The sequence below is a fragment of the Pogoniulus pusillus genome, chromosome 28 (genome assembly GCF_015220805.1).
Source record: "Pogoniulus pusillus isolate bPogPus1 chromosome 28, bPogPus1.pri, whole genome shotgun sequence".
NCBI classification, from domain to species: domain Eukaryota; kingdom Metazoa; phylum Chordata; class Aves; order Piciformes; family Lybiidae; genus Pogoniulus; species Pogoniulus pusillus.
In genome coordinates, this window is record NC_087291.1 from 16,675,679 (window position 1) to 16,695,700 (window position 20,022).

At 49.1% G+C, this 20,022-nt stretch overlaps 1 protein-coding gene across 7 annotated transcripts in view; it reads right to left on the reverse strand.

Moving 5' to 3' along the window:
* The window catches only part of DYNC1I1 (dynein cytoplasmic 1 intermediate chain 1), a 200,208-nt gene that overhangs the window by 17,975 nt on the left and 162,211 nt on the right, over positions 1-20,022 (reverse strand). For all 7 annotated transcript variants that reach the window (XM_064166992.1, XM_064166997.1, XM_064166995.1 and 4 more), the window contains one exon: positions 6,795-6,935. In XM_064166992.1, the coding sequence (XP_064023062.1) occupies positions 6,795-6,935 (141 nt within the window). The remainder of the gene's footprint in view (positions 1-6,794; positions 6,936-20,022) is intronic.

Here is a 20,022-nt window from a genome sequence, read left to right on the forward strand (position 1 = left end):
ATGGTAACCTACAAGGCTGATAGTGCTCCACCCAGCCACCCTTAATAGTAGAACCTGCCTGAGCAAGGAGCCTGGAGCTTGGCATAATGGCCTTCCAAAAAAAGCTTTCTAGCTTTAATGGTTTTTAGCTCTAATGCCTTTTAGGTCAGGGCACACAGGACGAGACAGTTGCAAAAGCAGCTCCTCCACCAGATCTATCTGTGGGAACAGGCCTTGGCCACATGGTGAGATTGGGACAAGGAGGTGTCCTGGCACTTATAAATGGATGTGTTCCCCAGAGCAGGAACAGAGCCACAGAGCGGTTAAAGCTGGAAGGGACCATCAAGATCATCCAGTTCCAATCTCCCTGCCTTGGGCGGGGACACCTCCTACTAAACCAACTTGCTCAAGGCCTCATTCAATCAGGCTTTGAGCACTTCCAGGCTTGGAGCCTCCACAAATCCCCTGGGCAACCTGTTCCAGCTCCTCATCATCCTCACTGGGAACAATTTCTTCCTCATGTCTCACCTCAGTCAAGGCTTTTTTTTCCAGTTTGAAGCCATTACTCCTTGTCCTGTCACTGTCCAGGCAAGGAAAGGGAGTAGGACAGGAAAGTCCAGGCTACCTCTGGGGGACTGACAGGTCCTCACAATGCAGCAGAAACAGGAATAAAGCATCCTAAAGATGGTCTTAAAGCCTGCTGTGAAGTACCAAACTGACTCAGTTAAAGCAGCCAGTGTTCTGCTGCCCTCATCTCTGTCCCCTGGCTGAAGCTTTATGTTGTAGTTGTAGTTCTCCAAAAATTTTGGAGAAAAAAACATTTTTAAGCAAGCACTGTATGGCTCCCATGTCAATCTCCTCCCCAAATGCCTTCACCGTGTCACACAAGATGAGGGACAGTAGGAAGCTGAACCTTTGCAGGCTTCCCAAGACTCTCTTTATAGAATCAAACAACGGTTTAGGTTGGAAGGCATCTCAAAGATCATCCAGTTCCAGCCCCCCCACCACAGGCAGAGACACCTCCCACTAGAACAGGTCACTCAAGGCCTCATCCAACCTGGCCTTCAACACCTCCAGGGAGGGAGCAGCCACAACCTCCCCGGGCAACCTGTGCCAGTGTCTCACCAACGCTGTGTATGTGCAGCCGCACCAGCAGCAGGACAGGGACGGGCAAGCAGAGCTGCTTGCTTTGCTCTTCTTTCCCTAGAGACTCACAGCTCCTCCTCCCCTCCTGCTCTTCACTGACAGGGACACAAGGCTGCAAAACCAACGTGGCACCTGGAGCAAAAAGAGCCTGCCAAGCTGAAGTGTAACCTCTGCAAAGGGCTTCACAGAGCATTCCGAGCGCCCAAAGTGGAAGGAAAGAGGATTTTGCTTGCAGAACGATGAAGAAATAATGCCGGAGAGCAAAGAGAAAGCAGAGACCATCCTCACCCCCCTCAGAAGCCATTCAAATGCAAATAAGCTACTGGAGTCATCTCCCCATTGTGCAAAGTCCTGTCCCAGGCAAGTATTGCCCAAAACAGCTGGCATGCTCCTCCTCCTGTCCCAAGTCTGTTACAGCTTAGTGGGCAAGAGCCAGCGTCCTAAACCTGACACAGGGTCGTTGATCCACGACAAAATCACAGTAGAAAACGAGCAAGTTTGATTCCTGTGATCACTGATTTCTGGAAAAAAAAACACAATAAAATAACCTAAAAAAGAAGGGGGAAAAAAAGGGGTGGGTGGGGGGGAAGGCTGTTTCAATTCCAAAATTCATTTCACAACATTTGGAATTGGGTTTCTTCAAACAACAACATTTCAGAGGGCTAACCCACCCAAGCAGCTACGTTTCTCAGCAAGCTGTAGATCAAAGAGGTTTGTTTCACACACAAATAGACACAGCACCTATTGGAGGCACTGAATTTTCACCAGATCCTTCGGAAGGCTGAAACACTGAAATCTGGAGCTAGGGCTGAGGGTTTTGGGTCTTTTTTTTCCCCTGTTAATACAGCATTCTTCCAGTGTTCCACAGGAAAAATAAGCAATTTTCATGCCACAGACACAAGACACAACCCATGCCTATTTTTATTTCCTCCTTTTCCCCAAACCTGATGGTTTTGTCAAATGTTGTTACTATTCCACAAAGTTATCTACCAAAATAAAAAGGCAGTGATGAAAGAGGCTTGGGGGAAAAAGATGTATCTAAATCAAAAAGCTTTTTTCTCCAGCACAGTCAAACCAGAGGAGCTTAAAATAGCTTTGCCTGCTCTCGGTAGCGATAGGTTCGGTTACACATGCACATTTTAGATTTCAGAGAGAGGAATTCATCTGATAATGGCAGCATTTTCTTTTTAATCACATTTGAAATACTTCTCCCCCCCCAAAAAAAAAAAAAAAATCCTCTGAAGTTGGTGCTTGTCAGGTTTTGGAACATTTTGGAGATGCAGTTTTAGCAGGTAGCAGATGAAGGAAGCAGCAGTCAGGAAGAAAAGCCTCACGGTAAGAATGTTCCTTTCGGGGTGGGTTTTGGGTTTGGTTTTTGTGTGTGTGCTCACTTTTATTGCTCACAGAGTGTCAAAAGCTGCTTGCAGATAGATTTATACACAAGCTACCTGCTTGTAGAAACAGACAGCACCTCCATGCTTTTGAAAGCTAAGGTATGGCGTGCAAAAGAAACCCAAACTACCAACTCAGAAAACATTTGGGTGGGATAGAGCAGGGTAGAAACAAGCAGGTGGGAATGTTGGTTTATTATCAGTTCATAAAGAGAACTCACCACTAAAGCAGAGGTTTTTCTGCAGTCTTGATAAAAAAGGGAAATGTTAGGGACACACAGGTAAGAAATTGGCATGCAGGAGCCACGGAATCAGAATCATTTTGGTTGGAAAAGAGCTTTAAGATCATCAAGTCCAACCCTTCTCTAAGTTACCAAGGCTGGTGTTAAACTGTGGCCCTCAGCACCACATCTCTGCCTCTTTTACACCCCTCCAGGGACGAATCCAGGCATTCAGGATAATGAATCCATCTGTAAATCTCACTACACAGCTCCATAAAAATAACAGTCACTTGGGAGAAGAAATCAGGAATGGGCAAGGAAGGGTTTTTTGCTTTTGTGGGGGGGGGGGGTTACTATTCATTTATGAAATACAAACTAAGATGTGACGACTACCATCGCTATAACCACACTGATCTCTGCTGTGCAGACAGCAACACGAAGCGCACAAACACTCCTCATGACTTTGAGAGCAGTGAGATTGGTTAACTCTCCCATACAACCTTATTAGCTTAGCTGTTTTGATGAGGAAGCATCCAGCACTCAGGAGAGATGTTTGGACTGAATCTGGGGAGCAACACCAGTGGAAAAATGTGTTCCAGCTCAAAAAGCTGAAGGCAGCGTTTTGTAACTAAACCCAGGTGTTTCCTTAATTGGTTTACAAAATAATAACTAACTAATAACCTGGCTTATTTCCCCAATTAAACAAACCCAGCTCTCATTAACAACATTAATACCCAGCTCTTACACAGCTAGTTAAACACTTTCATGTCATTTTCTGCTGTCTTCACAAAGACTTTGCCATCTCATATCTGAAAGCAATAAATGATCCGAGAAGGGAGCGTTGGAAGATTGCTTATTACCACAATGCCGATAAGGACTTTTTCTCCAGCAACAACAAAAAAGGCAGGGCAGACTTCAATGGCATAACATCAATTAGTGAAATCTTGAAAATTAGAAACTAATTATCACCTACCAGAGAGCTGGTAAAAGCAAACAAGGATCACTTTCAGTTCCAGCGTTCACAGGAACTGCTTGTGCTTCTGTTAGCGCTGCTTGTCCCGCACACCAAAACCTCTCACACCTACCCACAGTCTGCCAGTTTGTCATTTACAGAGATTCAAAAACGTGTTTCCTCAGCACCCAGTAAGGAAACCAAAGGCTTATTTCTGACTCCAGAGACTCAAATTCAGTTCTTATTAAAAATTATATATATATATATACAGAGCTTGGATACCACAGAAATAATTCCAGCCTGATCCTTACAACCAGAGCTTGCTTTTGACCTCTCAAAATGAGAATCATTTGTGAAATCAGGATGGGTAATTCCAGCCTGATCCTTACAACCAGAGCTTGCTTTTGACCTCTCAAAATGAGAATCATTTGTGAAATTAGGGATGGGTTTGCAGGCAAGGTAGGATTGAGCTCAAAAATGTTTTCTTTTTCCCTGATGTTGCTGTGTGTTTATATGCCAACATACTGAAAACACAGCAGTGGTTCTCTCTGTGCAGCCTTATTGTTGATGGGAACGGGATCAAGAAGGCCAGACTAATTTTTTTTGGAGGGGGAGAAATAAATTACAGTTTCACTGAGCTAAATGGCAAAACATCAGTTGATTTCAAGCAGAGCAGGACTGCAGCCCTGGTATGTAGGGGGAAAAGGTTCTTTGCTTTTTTTCCTCCTTTTCCTTTCTTCAAATGCTGGGGTTTATGCTCTGTGTTTAAGCCTGCATTAATGAGAACACCTGAAGGATATGTCCCTCCCTTCCCAAAATAAATTCTGAGGAGCCTCCTCCTGTATAACCTCCAGCTGTATATGCTCTAATTAAAAAGGCTGTGCAGCTTCCTGCTGCTAGCACTTCAAAAGGCCTCGCTGCTCCCCTTGACAATGCAGTGCCCGGCGCTGGTTCCTCTTACCTGTCCGTGCTTATTTATGGCAAGCACCACTCACCGGGAGCCATAAACTATGCCCATATTTTACTCTGTCTGAAAATGTATAGCACATATACATGAAAGAAATATTTAATGATCCAACTAATCTTAAAAAAAATAATAACAAATACCCCAAACTGTAAAAAATTAGGCTGGGAGGGGAGGAAATAGTGCTGCTTGCTCTTTGGTCTTCTGGGTTTGGGAAATAAAACGAAGCTGTCAGTTAATACATGACATATAAATATATACATATAGTCTGTTCTTAATTTTACATGGCATTAAGTAAATATATGCAAGGCTTCAGCTGTGGAAATATATTCTGATTTTTATGCTGAATAATGACTGTTGGCCATCTAAAACTGACCTCAAGCAACACAACAAGGCTTGTCCAAACTGATTTTTCAGGGGGAATTCAGAGCTAGAAAACAAATAATATCAATATAATATATGGTTGGGGCCCCGTCCCTGGAGGTGTTTAAGGCCAGGCTGGATGGGGGTCTGGCCAGCCTGATCTAGGCTAGGGTGTCCCTGCCTATGGCAGGAAGGTTGGAACTAGGTGATGCTTGTGGTCCCTTCCAACCCTGATTCCAAACCCACAGGGTTTGGCTTGCTGTTGTCTTTTGGTTTTGTTGTTTTGGGTTTTTTAATCTGAAATAAGAGCAGGATAAAAATGTGTTTGTCACGTCTAGAAAATGACTTTTAACAAAAACACCCAAACCAAATAGGATTTAGCATTCTCGACCTTTGCAAAAAGCAACCCGAGTAATGCTCTCTCGTCAGGGAAACTCAAGGGTACAATGTTTCCTCCTCAACGGTCCCTGCTACTTACTCAGCAGCAACAGAAAGAAAACTCGTTGTTAATTTTCATTTGCATTTGGTGCCTTGAAGTTTCCTAGCAAATTATTAAAGAGGAAAAGAAGTGAGGGTATAAAAATCACAACACGTGAGAGAGATGCTCTGTGCTTAAGAAACTCAAGTGACTCGGGCTGGAGGTGAAGGAGGACGCATAGGTATGGGGCTTGCAAACTGTAATCTCCAGAGGATTCAGAGCAGAAGACAAATACAAAAGGGAATGAACTCTCCGAGCCAGACACGAAGCACCTCCAGAGCACAGAATGCTTGGAGATGAGCTGCCCAGCACCCCTGCCCGTGCCGCAGGCCTGCGGTGGCTGCGCTCGGGCTGTCGAGAGGAGGACTGCTGGAGGGTGACCACCTGAGCCCTGAGAGAGTTGACAAGGGGTAACTACCTGAGCAAGGGGAGGGCTGACAGAGATGACCACCTGAGCGAGGGGAGACCTCCCGTGCAAGAGGAGGGATGCTGAGGGGTGACCACCTGAGCGAGGGGAGACTTCCCGTGCAAGAGGAGGGATGCCAAGGGGTGACCACCTGAGCGAGGGGAGACCTCCCGTGCAAGAGGAGGGATGCCGAGGGGTAACCACCTGAGCGAGGGGAGACCTCCCGTGCAAGAGGAGGGATGCCGAGGGGTAACCACCTGAGCGAGGGGAGACCTCCCGTGCAAGAGGAGGGATGCCGAGGGGTGACCACCTGAGCGAGGGGAGACCTCCCGTGCAAGAGGAGGGATGCCGAGGGGTGACCACCTGAGCGAGGGGAGAGCTGACAAGAGGTGACCTCCTGAGCACGGGGAGGCACCGAAAACGTGACTGAAACAAGATGTGCTAGAAACAGGTGAGGGGCAAAATAATAATGCCTCCGAAAAAAAACCCTCTAAACCAAAACGGGCGCGGTTTAAGAGAGCAGAGGCAGTTAGGAGCCTCCTTTTCCCGAGCCGGCACCGCAGCTTTTTCATCTGTGCTGGCTTTCTGCCGAGGGTGCCGGGGTCGGCCCTCCCCAGCCCCGACAGGTACCCGAGAGCAGCAGGCGCAGCCCCGCCGAGGAGGTGGGCGGGAGAGGAGGCAGGGAAGGAGGGCGGGCGGGAGAAGGGGGGCGGTCAGGAGCAACCGGCAGCGGGGCCTGCCCTCCTCGCCGCGCCCCGGGGCGCGGGTGGCGGCCGACGCCGAGCTCCCCGCGCCGTGAGCGCCGGCCCAGCGCCCCCGGCCCTCACAGGGTTAAGGTCTCCGCCGCCGCCCGGCCGCGCCTCCCAGCCCCCGGCCGCCGTCGGGCCGCCTCACCTCGGTGTCGTTATTCAGGTTCCACAGATCCAGGCGCCCCATCCCGTCCACACAGGCGAAGAGCGCGGGATGCACTGGCGACCACATGACATCGTAGACATAGTCGGCATTGTCTTCAAAGGAGTAGAGCGGCTTGTTGTGCTGTAAAGCAGAGAGAAGCATGAAGACTTCGTGGCGCTAGTGCCGCCCGGGGCTGTCTGGCGAGTCTAATTAAAAACTTTGCACACTCACAAAGTGCCATAAAACTTCCCCAGATGAAAGGTCCTGGCGAAGGGTGGGGCCTGCGCTTTAATGGGGCAACAACTGTCCGGTGGGATAAATGAGCTGCCCGGCGTGAGCGGGGCGGGACGGGACGGGACGCGCGGGGAGGCGGCAGCGCGGGCCCGGAGCGCCCGCGGCCCCTGGCACCCGCCGGCGGCAGGGGGAGGTGCGGGAGGCTGGCACCCAGGCACCGCCGCGCCCGCTCCAGCCAACCGCGCCTGCGGTCGCCCGCGAGGAAAGGGCCCCGAGAGCGGCGGGCAGCAACGCGGTGCCCTCCGCGGCCCTTCGGCGGCACGGCGGGCGGCGCCTGACACCTAGCGGCGGGCGGGCCGAGCGCCCGGGCACAGCCCCGCTTCCAGCCGCTCCCCTTCGGGCCTCGCTTCGCGACGCTCCCCTCGGCGCCCCGCTCTCCAGCCGCCGGCATCGGGGCCTCACGTCCAGCCCTTCCTCCCCCTCGGGGCTTCGCTTCCCACCGCCGGCCCTCGCCCTGCCCGGCCCCGTGGGTGTCCGTGCCCAGTGAGGCCGGGAGGGAAGGTCTGGCATCTCCAGCGGGCGGGAAAGCAGTTCGGAAGTGGATGGGGAATAAAGTGTAATTGTCCGTCATGAATTATTCATCGCATCTGGCTCGTCTTAATTTTTGCGTAATGGTTCCGCTAATCCCCGATCAATTAATGGGAAATGGGATTTGAATGAGAATGGAAACTCCACAGAGATGAAGGGAATTAAGCATTCTCATGGCTTGCGACGGGAAGCTACACAATGGGACTGCGCCGGGAGCCTGCTGCCTCCGGGGCGAGCGCGGAGCGGGGGCGAGGCGAGCGGCGCCCGCGGCCCCTGCTCCCCTTCCGCAACAACTACGGCGAAGGTCCCAGTCCTGACCGTGGAACACCTCGGCCAGGTCCCTCCGGGATGCTCCCTCAATCCTTTTCCAGAAGGAACAACATCAGCAAGGCCTCAGTGCATTACCGACCCACGTGTCAATTGCCTGCGGGGTGGTTGCTGACAGCCACATCGCTTTTCACTGATCTAGTATCAATTTGAAGAGATAAAGCAGTCTGTTCAACCTCTCTTTCCCAGCTGGGCCCTTGCCACTGTTGGTTTTGCTCCTCCTGCACTAGGTGCTGGGTTTGCTAGACGGTGGGGTCCAGTGCCTTGCTGTTAATGTTGTTTTGTACTACTGTGTGATAAATTAACTTTGAAATGTTTCTCTTTATCACAGGTATTAAAACAAACACACACACAAAAAAAACCACCCACCAAACAAAACCAACCAGATACGTTCAGAGATCATCGGTAAGGACAGGCTACAAGAGCTGGGGCTCTGCAGCCTGGAGAAGAGAAGGCTTGGAGGAGACCTTGGAGTGACCTTCCAGTATCTGAAGGGGGCTACAAGAGGGCTGAGGAGGGACTATTGACAAAGTCTTGTAATGACAGGACAAGGAGGAATGGGTTTGAACTGGCAGAGGGGAGACTGAAAGTGGATGTTAGGAAGAAGTTGTTTGCAGTGAGGGTGGTGAGACACTGGCACAGGTTGCTCAGGGAGGTTGTGGAGCACAGAATCACCCAATGTGATCTTTGATCACATTGGGTGATTCTGTGCTCCACAACCTCCCTGGAGGTGTTCAAGGCCAGGTTGGATGAGGCCTTGAGTGACCTGTTCTAGTGGAAGATGTCCCTGGAACTGGATGATCCTTGAGCTCCCTTCCAACCTAAACCATTCTATGATTCTATCTAGTACATATTCATACAAATCTATGCTGAAATCACAAAGGAATTGATTCAATGAGTTCATTTCCCCCCTGCTTGAATTTAAGGAAAGAACCTTTGGAATAATGACAGAATCAGGTCCCAGATTTTCCTACCTGGCCTAATGGTTTCTAAAAAGATAGCAAATGTTGACAAGAAGATGAAACCAGAGCTTGAGCTTAATACCTCACATTTCTACAAGATTTCTTTGCCAAACCTGGAGTTGTACAAAAGAAAAGGGGGACAAAAAACCCCCACAAAACTCAAATTTTAAAGGAATATTTTCTTAGCTAAACAAGGTCTTGTTCTCCAAAGAATGATCTGCTTTTACCATGCCAGAGGAGTTACTTACATGTGTTAAGGGAACTGCTTACGTGCCTGTGCCAAAGCACTTGCAGGGTTGGGGGCCAAATGCAGACTAAGACTTTGAAGAGGCAGAGAGAGTTCATAGGGAATTTCCAAGTGAATCCTTACAGCCAGGAAGCAGAGTTTAGAGCAGGCCATACAGATGCACAATGTCTGTCTGCTGTATGGTGCATTTTGCCTAAAAACATCTCCCTGAGGCTCAAACCTCAGCTGCCTAAACGCTGGGCAAAGGGGCATGGAGCACAGCAGGGCACCGAGAGGAAATCCGTTTGGCTGCTAGGGGGATGATGTTCTTCTTCATCATGGGAAATGCACTTCAACATGGAATGTCATGGGAGAAGTCACAGAGTTCCACAGAAGGGTGAGGACTATTATGATATCAATCAACCCAAGGCAAATTTCCATCAGCATTTCCTTTTTATCAACATATCAAAACTTGCCTGCCACTTGATTTTCCTATTACTACCTGAGGACCAAGGCATTAAAAGGAAGGGTCAGAAGCTTTCTCACCTGCATCTTGCTGTTCACATCCCTCTTATAGTCTCTGGCAAAGAGCTGTAGCTGGGGTGCCTCAGTTTGCCCTGTTAGCAAAATGCTTGGGGAGTGCTGGTATTTGAGGTGGGAAGCATAGCTGATAGGCAGCGTGTGTTGCTTCCACAGTGGAAACAGTCAGACAGGGAATCAGAGGGAAAATGTGGACAACAGGAACTACAGAGTGTTTGAGAAAGGGCTCAGGCATCCAAAGAACGACACACAAATGGACATGTCCCTGTGTGATCAGCAGATCCTGCTCTAGATGATCCTGCCCTAGCAGGGTGGTTGGACCTGGTCTCCCAAGCCCTGCCTGTCTAATTCTGTGAGATGAGTTTGGAGAGGAACACTTGTGAGCGAATAAGGAATTGCAGCCATGTGAGCAGCCTAACTGAAAGGCAAAAAATCAGCTGCAGCATGATGGGAGGAACAGGGAGGCTTGTGATGTGGTAAGGCCTGGCAGCTGAACTTCCTTCACAGTGCCCCCAGTATCTGCCCTCCCAGATTGAGCAGCCTTCAGTGGTGACAAAGCAAGTATTTCACATAACCACAGGAACACTTAGGTTGGAAAAGCCCCTCAGGACCACCAAGTCCAACCCTCCTCTACAAGGTACACCCTAAATCATAGCCCCAAGCTCTACATCCAAACGACTTTTAAACACATCTGGGGGTGGTGACTCCACCTCCTGGAGTGAACCAGCCCATTCCAACGCCTGACCACTCTCGCTGAGAACAAATTTCTCCTCACATCCAGTCTAAACCTACCCAGTGGCAGCCTGAGGTCATTCCCTCTTGTTCTATCACTAATTACCTCTGAGAAGAGCCCAGCACCAGCATATTTCTCCTACTATGTCTTTTTTGCCTTTCACCTTTGAACAGAGAAGAACATAACTGCTGTAGGTCCTTTTTGCTTAGCATCCTCTCCTCAGTCATGAGAGCAAATGACCTTTCTTAAAAGCTGACCTTTCATCCTGGTCTGGTTCTGCCCCAAGAGCAGTTAGGTTAACTTCACTGTGCAGCCTGGATTCACAAGGCTAAGTGTGTACATAAATGCACGCAAGACTTTTCTCTCTGGAAGCCTGCTAAGGGTTCAGAGCTGCAGAGTCTTTCAATGGAAGAATTTGTGAGCAAGGACCAACACTCTTGAGAATGCTGAAATGTGGAACCATGCAGAGATCACTTTATAGCAGTTTTAAATTGCCAACACTTCAGACTTCTGCACCCTATAGCTAACTACTATGTGGCTGTCATTATAAAACAACTGGAATTTAAACTTGATGAGCTTTCTTAAATACCAACCCATTCTGTTTTCCAACAAAACAGACAAACTTGGGCCAAACCTACTCATCACAGAATCATACAATGCTTTAGGTTGGAAGTGGCCTCAGACATCATCTATTCCAACCTCCCTGCCATGGGCAGGGACACCTCTCAACTATATTATCCAGTCTGGCCTTGAACACTCCCAGAGAGGAGACATCCACAACCTCCCTGGATAACCTATTCCAGTGTCTCACCACCCTCATACTGAAGAGTTTCTCCCTAAGATCCAGTCTAATCCTGCTCTTCCTCAGCTTCAAACTATTCTCCCTAGTCCTGTCTACAGACACCTTTATGAAAAAGCCTTCTGTAGCCTTCTTGTAGGATCCCTTCAGGTACTGGAAAGCAGCTCTGAGGTCCCCCTGGAGCCTTCTCCAGGCTGCGCACCCCCAGCTCCCTCAGCCTATCCTCACTGCAGAGGTGCTCCAGCCCTTGGATCATCTTTGTGACCTCCCCTGGATTCACCCCAACAGCTCCACTGGGGAGATACCAGAACTGGATGCAATTACTAATTGCCAAAAAAGAGAATTTGGGATGAGAATGTGCTCCTGCTGAATTGGTGGGAGTTTGCCATCCATTTCAAGAGGGCAGGATTTGAGCATTCAGTGGGAAAAGGTGAACAATCCAATTTCAAGGCATTTGGCTTTGCCTCATTTATTTCAGCACATCCTCCAGGTGTCTGTGGTGCTTGCTCAAAGGAGCAGGGCAGAGCGAACGGTGTGAATCCTTGGGAGCTGTCTAGGAACTGGGGTTTGTCTATGAAATAAGAAACTCACCCAAAGAAACGTTGAGTCTTTAGATAAAAATGAGGTTTTTCCCCCATCCCCATACAGATCTGACCTGTCTATTCCACCTCTTATTTGCATAAAAGACGTCTCTCTAATCCAGGCGGCGCCACCCGTAAAGCAGCTAATTGCCCATGTGAAGGAATGTGTACATGTCCACAGGTTTTAACTAGCATCTGACTTCTGAGAGCCATGGAAAAAGCTCTTGGCCTTGCCTCTTACATGGAAGGAGTGTTTTACACCTTGGCACAATTCCTGTGGGAGTCAGCTCCACCTGAAGGTGCTTCCCTAGGCTGTCCCTTCAGCAGCACAGATGTGCAGTGGCACCACATGCTCTGGGGTATTCTAGGATCACAGGATGTTAGAGTTGGAAGGGACCTCTGGAGGTCTTCGAGTCCACCACTCCCTCGCCAGAGCAGAGCCAGAGAATCTAGCACAGGTCGCACAGGAACACATCCAGACAGGGCTGGAAAGGCTCTGGAGAAGGAGACTCCACAACCTCTCTGGGCAGCCTGTGCCAGGGATCTGGGACCCTTACAGCCAAGAAGTTTTTGCTCATGTTGAGGTGGAACTTCCTGGGCTGCAGTTTCCATCCATTGCTCCTTGTCCTATCCCAGGGCACAAGTGAGCAGAGCCTGTCCCTGTCCCTTCCTTCCTGGTCCCCAGCCCTCAGATCCCCTCTCAGCCTTCTCCTCTCCAGACTAAGCAGCCCCAAGGCTCTCAGCCTTTCCTCATCAGGCAGTGCTGCAGTCCCTTCAGCATCCTTGTAGCCCTCCCTTGGACTCTCTTCAGTAGATTCCTGTCCCTCTTGAACTGAGTGCACTACTCAATGTAGGCCCTCCTTTCTTTCCATTCCAAAAACATTAGGCCAAACCTGGACTTCCAGCTGACACTGTACTAACAAGAGCCATGAGTGTTGTGTGGTCTTCTAAGAAGATGATTTGAGCTAACTGGACTTTTCTAGGTGTCCAGCACTTGTAACCAATTCATCATTCCTTGGCATAGAAGCTTTCTGAACAAGCTGATGTATTTGTTTAGGCTCAAGCTTGGGCTCAGCCTAGGTTGCAGGCTTGGTTTTTATTCAGACTGATGGATCTCCATCAGCCAGGTCTGGAGTCCCATGTTTCTCCCAAATCTGTTTCAGTTCTAAGAGTTAATACAATTCTGGGTAACCCAGCAGTTCCTCCTTTAACACTACACTTACGACACCAACTGAGTTCAGACTATGCTAGCTCCTGAAAGCCACAGCAGTCCAGGGAACTGTGGTGAGATGCCAGAAACCAGAGGTGCTCATTAGAGGCTCAGCAAAGCCTGGCTGGGTTCTCCCTGAAGAGTATTCTTATCCCATAGACCCCCAGTTCTACACAGCTCACGATGTGGAGTCTGCTCCATTGCTTCCAGGGCCAGCCAGACCTTCAAGCGTGGCAACAGGAAAGCAAAAGGAGGACATTTATGCTCTTCAGCTCTAGCCACCCAACATCACTGGCTAACTGAGGTGCCCTAAATTGAGATATATGAGTAGGAGCTACTTCACCTGCCTTTAAACTCTTCCTGACAGTTAGATTTAGTGTTGAATCTTGATTGAACCTCTGGGACTCAACGGGCATTTGACTGGGCTGTGACCTCTCTCCATTAGGTCACTGAGCCACATCTAAATTGCATCTCTGGGCAAGGGAGCAGGCTTCATTTTTACATTCAGTAGCAACACAGGAGAAGAAATAAGTGTGGAAATGACCTTTACACTTCACAACCCTGTTTCATTTAAGTAGTACTACCACACTGGCTGGCATCCTACAGCAGCCAAGGCAGAAAACTGCTCTTCGAAATGGTTGTTCCTGCAGGGATGCTGAAGCTGTTGCCTCTCTTAATTGCAAATAATAAAGGAAAGGCTTTTTCTTTTTGCATAAACATGTGGGAATGATTATAGATGGAGGAGGGGACGAGGGTGAGGCCAAAAGGAAAGGGGCTATGGGAGCAGCCCGAGTCTGCAGATAACATGGTGATTACATTTTTGTGGTTTCCTTCCAAGCCAAAGCGTCACGGCTGAGCATACAAGAAGGAATCAAAGGGAAAAGGAAAAGCTTGGATGATTGGCACAGGCTGTTCTAATGAGAGCTGATCTTAATGGCTAATGCTGTGGCACAGAGGAGGAAAAAAAGAAGGGGAATCAGCCATTGCCTGACTTGTGGGAGCATTAGGAAGTCGAACAGCAGAGCTTTGGGGATCCATGGAGATAATCTGAAAGCTACAACGATAGGTAAACTCTTGTTTCATCTTCCTTAACTGTTTTAAGTCCTCTGCAGAGGTACAGCACATTCAAGCTGTGCTGACTTCAGTTGCTCTCTTCAACCTCTCCACTTGCCTGGTGGAGAAAGACTCCTCTGAAGAACAGAAGCAGAAAGCGTGGCCTTCCTCTTCACCGCTGCCTAGTAGCTGAGGAGCTATTTTCAGTGAGTTTGATAGAAATACTATTACACTTGCAATGGATGATTTTTGCACACACCAGAAGGTGTGTGAGGCCTTGAAACTTGGCAGAACAGACTTAAAGATTTCATGAAGCAGCTAACATGCAGACTGGGTTGCAGTGAGGCACCAAGGTGGGCAGTATTCCCCAGCTCGCTTTTGCTCCCCACGTCCTGCAGGCCAGGCTGGGTTACACTTGTTTGGGTGTTTTACATGATCCAGTTTCATTCCCAGGCTCTAGCCCCTCTTATTCCACCCTTGCAAGAGCTGTGCCTCCAGGTTCCTCTGCTTGAGGTTTAATACCTTCTGCTCCCCTCGCCCACATCGAGCTGGGTGCAGTGTAGATGGCAACAATGGAGAAGCCTGCGCAGGTATTTGCCATTTGTTCTGTATTTCCTCAGCCTGCTGACTCCACCACAAAATGGTAATCAGATTTTCCACCTTTTATTCAGAACATGCTTTAAGCAAGCCAGCCCTGCTTCCTGTGCCACTAACCATGCATTTCAGTCCCTTCAGAAATGCTATCATTTTCTTCTAGGATTTCACAGAATCACAGGACCTTAGAGGTCGGAAGGGACCTCCAAAGATCATCGAGTCCAAAGGCCCCTGCCAAGCAGGATCACACAGGAATGTATCCAGGCAGGTTTGGAAAGTCTCCAGAGAGGGAGACTCCACAACCTCTCTGGGCAGCCTGCTCCAGGGCTCTGGCAGCCTCACTGTAAAGAAGTGTCTCCTCATGTTGAGGTGAAATCTTTGATGTTCCAGTTTGTAGCCATTGCTCCTTGGCTTATTCTTGTGCACCACTGACCTGTTTCTAAAGATGCTTCAACTACCTCCTTGCAGAAGCTCAAAACACTATTTAAAGACCTATTGTCCCTGCCTAGCAAACTGACTCTCAGGTTCTGTAGCTCATGCCTTTTGATGACTATGTTCCTACCTTTTCTTTTTGCAGAGAAGGACCTGGGGGTCTTGCTGAGAATTATGGTTTCCCTAGACTGATGGAAGAATCACCTGAGGAAACACTGAACACAGAGTGAAATGCTGAAGGACAGAGTAGGTCTTCTACCTCTAGCTGTCACTCCTCATTTATATCCTGCATAGGTGGGATGAGGAAGCAGAGCTGGAGAGTGAGTGGGATGCTTTGGGAGAAGCTGGATCACTGTGCTACTGCTGTGCCACCATGCAGATGAGAAGTGATGGCATGCATTTAGGTCCTGAGCCTACTCTTTTTGGAGACAGTGGGATTAGTCTGCCTGCTTCAGGCCTCAAGTTGCTGAAGAGAGGAATTTTGGCTCTAATTGTGAGGCAAGGGGGGGAGTGGGATAATTTTAACTGCAGTTCCAGGGGGTTGTTTCCCACCCCTGTGATTCTGACAGGCACATTCAGTATGAGGCCCCTGAAAATGCAGGTTTTGCTTCTCATGGAAAATGCTGCTTCAACACAGGGTCCCCAGCCCAGCATTGTGTGTGGACTCAGCCAGCCACCAGGCTCTCAAGCAGCTAGCAGGCTGCTGCAGTTCCAGCTGCTGGGAAGTGCAGGCAGGAGCATGGGAATGTTGCAGGACAGCTGACACAGCTTGATGTTACAGCACTGTCTGCTGAAGAGTCAGGATTAGTGTTTATAGCTGCTGCCACCAGGATGCCTGCAGAGCTTTCGTGGGTCAGCAAGCAATGGGTGTGAGGCCAATTATTCTGGAGGAGAACTCCATCTTGCAGGGTTTTGCAGGAAAGCTCCATCCTTTTGCTGATAGCAGAAGTCTAAGCAGAGGAAGGATGACTACATCAAGCAGAGGGGACAGAATTTCCATTGGGGAAGAAGCAATTTCCCTGAAATGTTCCTCTATTCCACGTGAGCTCAATTCTCCAGCCTGACCCTGCAGCAGAGCAGGCAGTGGGAGGTTAGCAGCCTGATTTCAGGGGCAGAAGGAATGATCCCATTGTTCTGTTCCCATTACATGAGCTCCTGAAATGCAGCTCTGCTTTCCACAGGCAAAGGAAGCTTTCACTGCTGCAGCTGGATTTATGCTAAGGGTTGCTGAGACAGTTTAGCCCACTGAGCTTTTCAGCAGAGCCTTGGTGTTGCAGATGCCTGCTTGCTTTCCCCTGTGTCTCACAGAGAAGGAGCATGGTCCTTGTGAGTGAAACCAAGTCTGCTGGCCAGCTGAAAAGTATTTTCCTATCACTCTTCAAGCATGGCTACACCAAAAAAACCCAGGACGATGAGAAACGTTTCATGTGAAGATCTTGGGGCTAATTTCAAGCCACCTGACTTCACTTTGGTTTCTGCTCTTTCCAATTACCTAGAAAAGACCATAATCATCTTCTTTTTTTTCTGTTGGGTACAGCTGGATGAGAGCCAGACCTCTGGCTCCAGAGGTAAAGGGCAAAACCTAAAAAAATCCTGTCTGAACAGGCAACTCCACCCTCTTCCCCAAGTCAGCTTGGCCTTTTGACAGAAAGTGAGCTCTGAAGCAAATTCATTCATTGCCTTGTTCTTGGACCAAGCTCAACATTCTGAACTCACACCACAGAGAGGCTGTTTCCATGAAATCCAGCGTGCTATTTTATCACCCTTTGTCTTTCCCTCTGAGCAGACAGGATTAGCATTTGGACAGTGATTAATCAGATGAATCATTCCAATGGCTTCTATCAAGGAGAAAAGGCAGCACTGGAAATGCAGTGTTGTCAAAGGAAGGAGGCTGCCCTATGAGCAGAGTCAAGATGGAGCTCTGTGCTGTGGTGCAGCAGCAGCAGGGACCCTTTTAGCCATGTATCCAAAGTAAGAGGTGTGGAATTGTCCCCTGAGACAGACGTTGAGCCCCACCAAAATCAGTGGGAGGGAGGAGCAGTAAAGGATTCCACAGAGAGAAGAAAATAGGGAGAACTGTCTGCATTCACCCAACTACTCCCAGAACAGACTGAAGTTTTGGTCTCACTCACAGTACAGTTTCTTTTCCTATTTTTCTCTTATTGATGTTATTTCTTCTACCTCACTAAAGTCCTTACACTCTTTTGAGATGGCACTAGAGACAGATCCAAATCCAGATTCAGTGGAGTGGTAGTGCAGAAAGCCAGAGGTCCTAATGCTCCTGCAGGTTAGCACCTGGTCAGAACACACAGTGGCTTTCTTCTGCCCTTATCTCAGCTATTCTGTGTGTGGCATGGGCTACAGAGGCTGATGCCTTCCTGCTGGTAGTTTGGGAGAAGCCCAAGTAAGAAGCTAGACCCAGGAGCTCAGATGTGCTGCCCCATCTGCCAGTTTAGATATGACCTGAGGCTGTCCAGAGGCAGGAGAGCCATCAAAAGCTACAACTAATCACCTGCCAGACTTGTGCTCTTGGGCAGTCAGTGGTGGGATGGTAACACCTCCAAGAGGTGTCTGATGTATGCACAGCAATTACTTCTTTCCAGTGGCTGCATAAGAAAGCAAAGTATGGGGGCCCTAAATAACAAAGGATCCAAGAGGATCCAGCTTCATGAGCAGTAAGCCACTTCCAGTGCCTCATGTGCTAATGTGAACGTGGCCAAAGGGATTTAGGAAAGCTTAGAAAACAACATTAGAAGAGACTGGAGACTGAAAGCAGTGATTCTTTCTAACCTCCACAAAGTCCAGCTCCCATCTATGCTGGGCTATATGCAAGGTAGGGGACACCAGCAGCCTCTGCCACTGCCCCAGACCATTTCACTGTTGGGAAACTGGCTGAGCCAGTCACAAAGCAGACAAGTAGGGCTGGCCCCCAGTGGATGAAACTGGTTTTCGTCAGGAGGTGCCAGCACATTAAAATCAAAGCTTTCCTCTGAGAAGATCCCACTTGCAGTGAAACCAGAGTTACTGACAGGCACAGGATGCAGCTCAAAGCAAACCAACACTAGCAGCACAGCAGCTCCTCCCCTCAGGGAAGATCCATGTTCCAGTCTACTCAGGGGAACCTTGGCAGCATGCCTTGGTGCCCAAACCCCTAGCCTACAGGCTGCTACCCTCCTCGTAGCCAGCTGCATGTTGATTGCTGTAGGAACATCTCTTACAAGCCAGGAGAATGCTCTACACCATTAACCACCAACACAGAAGCACACAACTGCTTGACTGTATGGTCCTGCTCTGGCAGGGGGCCTGCACTCAAAGAACTCTTTGGATCTCTTCCAACCCCTGGCATCCTGAGACTGGAAAAGACCTCTAAGATCACTGAGTCCAACCACTGACCTAACACCACCACAGCCATTAAGCCACATCCTGAAGTGCTATGTCCACAGGTCTCTGGGACACCTCCAGAGATGGGGACTCCTCCACCTCCCTGGGCAGCCTGCACCAATCCCTGACCAGAAATCTTTTGTCATAGCCAACCTAAAGCCTCCCCTGATACAATTTCAGGCAACATCCTCTAGTCCTATCACTTGATATTAGTGAAAAGAGAACAGCACTCACCTCACTCCAACCTCCTTCCAGGCAGTTGCAGAGAGCAATGAGGTCTTCACACAGCCAGGCTATGCAACCCCAGCTCCCTCAGCTGTTCCTCATAAACCTCGTTCTCTAGACCCTTTACCAGCTGTGTCTCTCATCTGTGATCCACTCAAATCACCTGTCATGGGACTTCACTAAACCACCTCATTAAGCCCAGCACTGCCAGCTGCAATTAAAACAACTATCTTGAGGGAGCATTCACCAAGCTGTTGTACTCAGTTCACTGAGTTGATTGCCCTTTTGTCACGACTACAAAAGGTTTGGCTGTTCAAAATGTGGCTTGTCAAAAAGAACAGCAGAATGCAGAGTGGAACAGCACAGGACACCAAAGCAAAGAGCAAAGTATGAAGAGCCTAAAAGAGAAGACAGTGGAGAGGGAATAGGAAGGAGCTACCACTGTGCACTCAGTGAATGCATCATCCCCGTGGTGGAGTCACCATCCCCAGAGTGTTCAAAAACCATGGCACTTGGGGACACAGTTCAGTGGCCATGGTGGTGTAGGGCTGGCAGTTGGGCTTGATGATCTTAGAGGTCTTTTCCAACCAAAATGACTCTGATCCTGACATGCTAAGTAAGGCAAAAGCGAGGAAGGACACAAAGGAGGCAGTCTGCCACTGAAGGCATGTGTCCTCTGGCTCAGTTAGTCCTTGCTACTGGCTGTGGGCTGGTCCTGCCACCAAGCTGGGACTTTTTAGGCTCTCAGGGAGTGCCAGGACTAGGGGGAATGGAGCAAAGCTGGAGGTAGGGAGAGTCAGAGTGGACATGAGGAGGAAGTTTTTCAGCATGGGAGTGGTGAGAGCCTGGAATGGGTTGCCCAGGGAGGTGGTTGAGGCCCCATGCCTGGAGGTGTTTAAGGCCAGGCTGGATGAGGCTGTGGGTAGCCTGGTTTAGGGTAGTGTCCCTGAGCATGGCAGGGGGGGTAGAACTAGATGATCCTTGTGGTCCCTTCCAACCCTGACTGATTCTGTGATTCTGGGTGCTGTTATTGGTACTCCAACCTCTCCTCTACTGCCCATCTGAGTGTGCTCCAGCCACAGATGCAGCAGCAGAAAACCAGTCATTAGCACCTCCCCTCGAGGGAAGGAGAAGAGATAAAGGACAGGCGTGAAGGGTGAGAGAGGTAACAAAGTCCTGCTCTCTGCCCACACATTTATTAACCCCCTGTGCAGCAATCAAGCTGTCTCCTAAGCTTCAGCTGAAGCAGTTCCAAGGTAGCTGCTGTCCCTCGACGCAGCACCTAAAGCCTTGCACTCCAAAGAGCAATTGCTGCAGTGATAACAATACTTACATTTCATCAT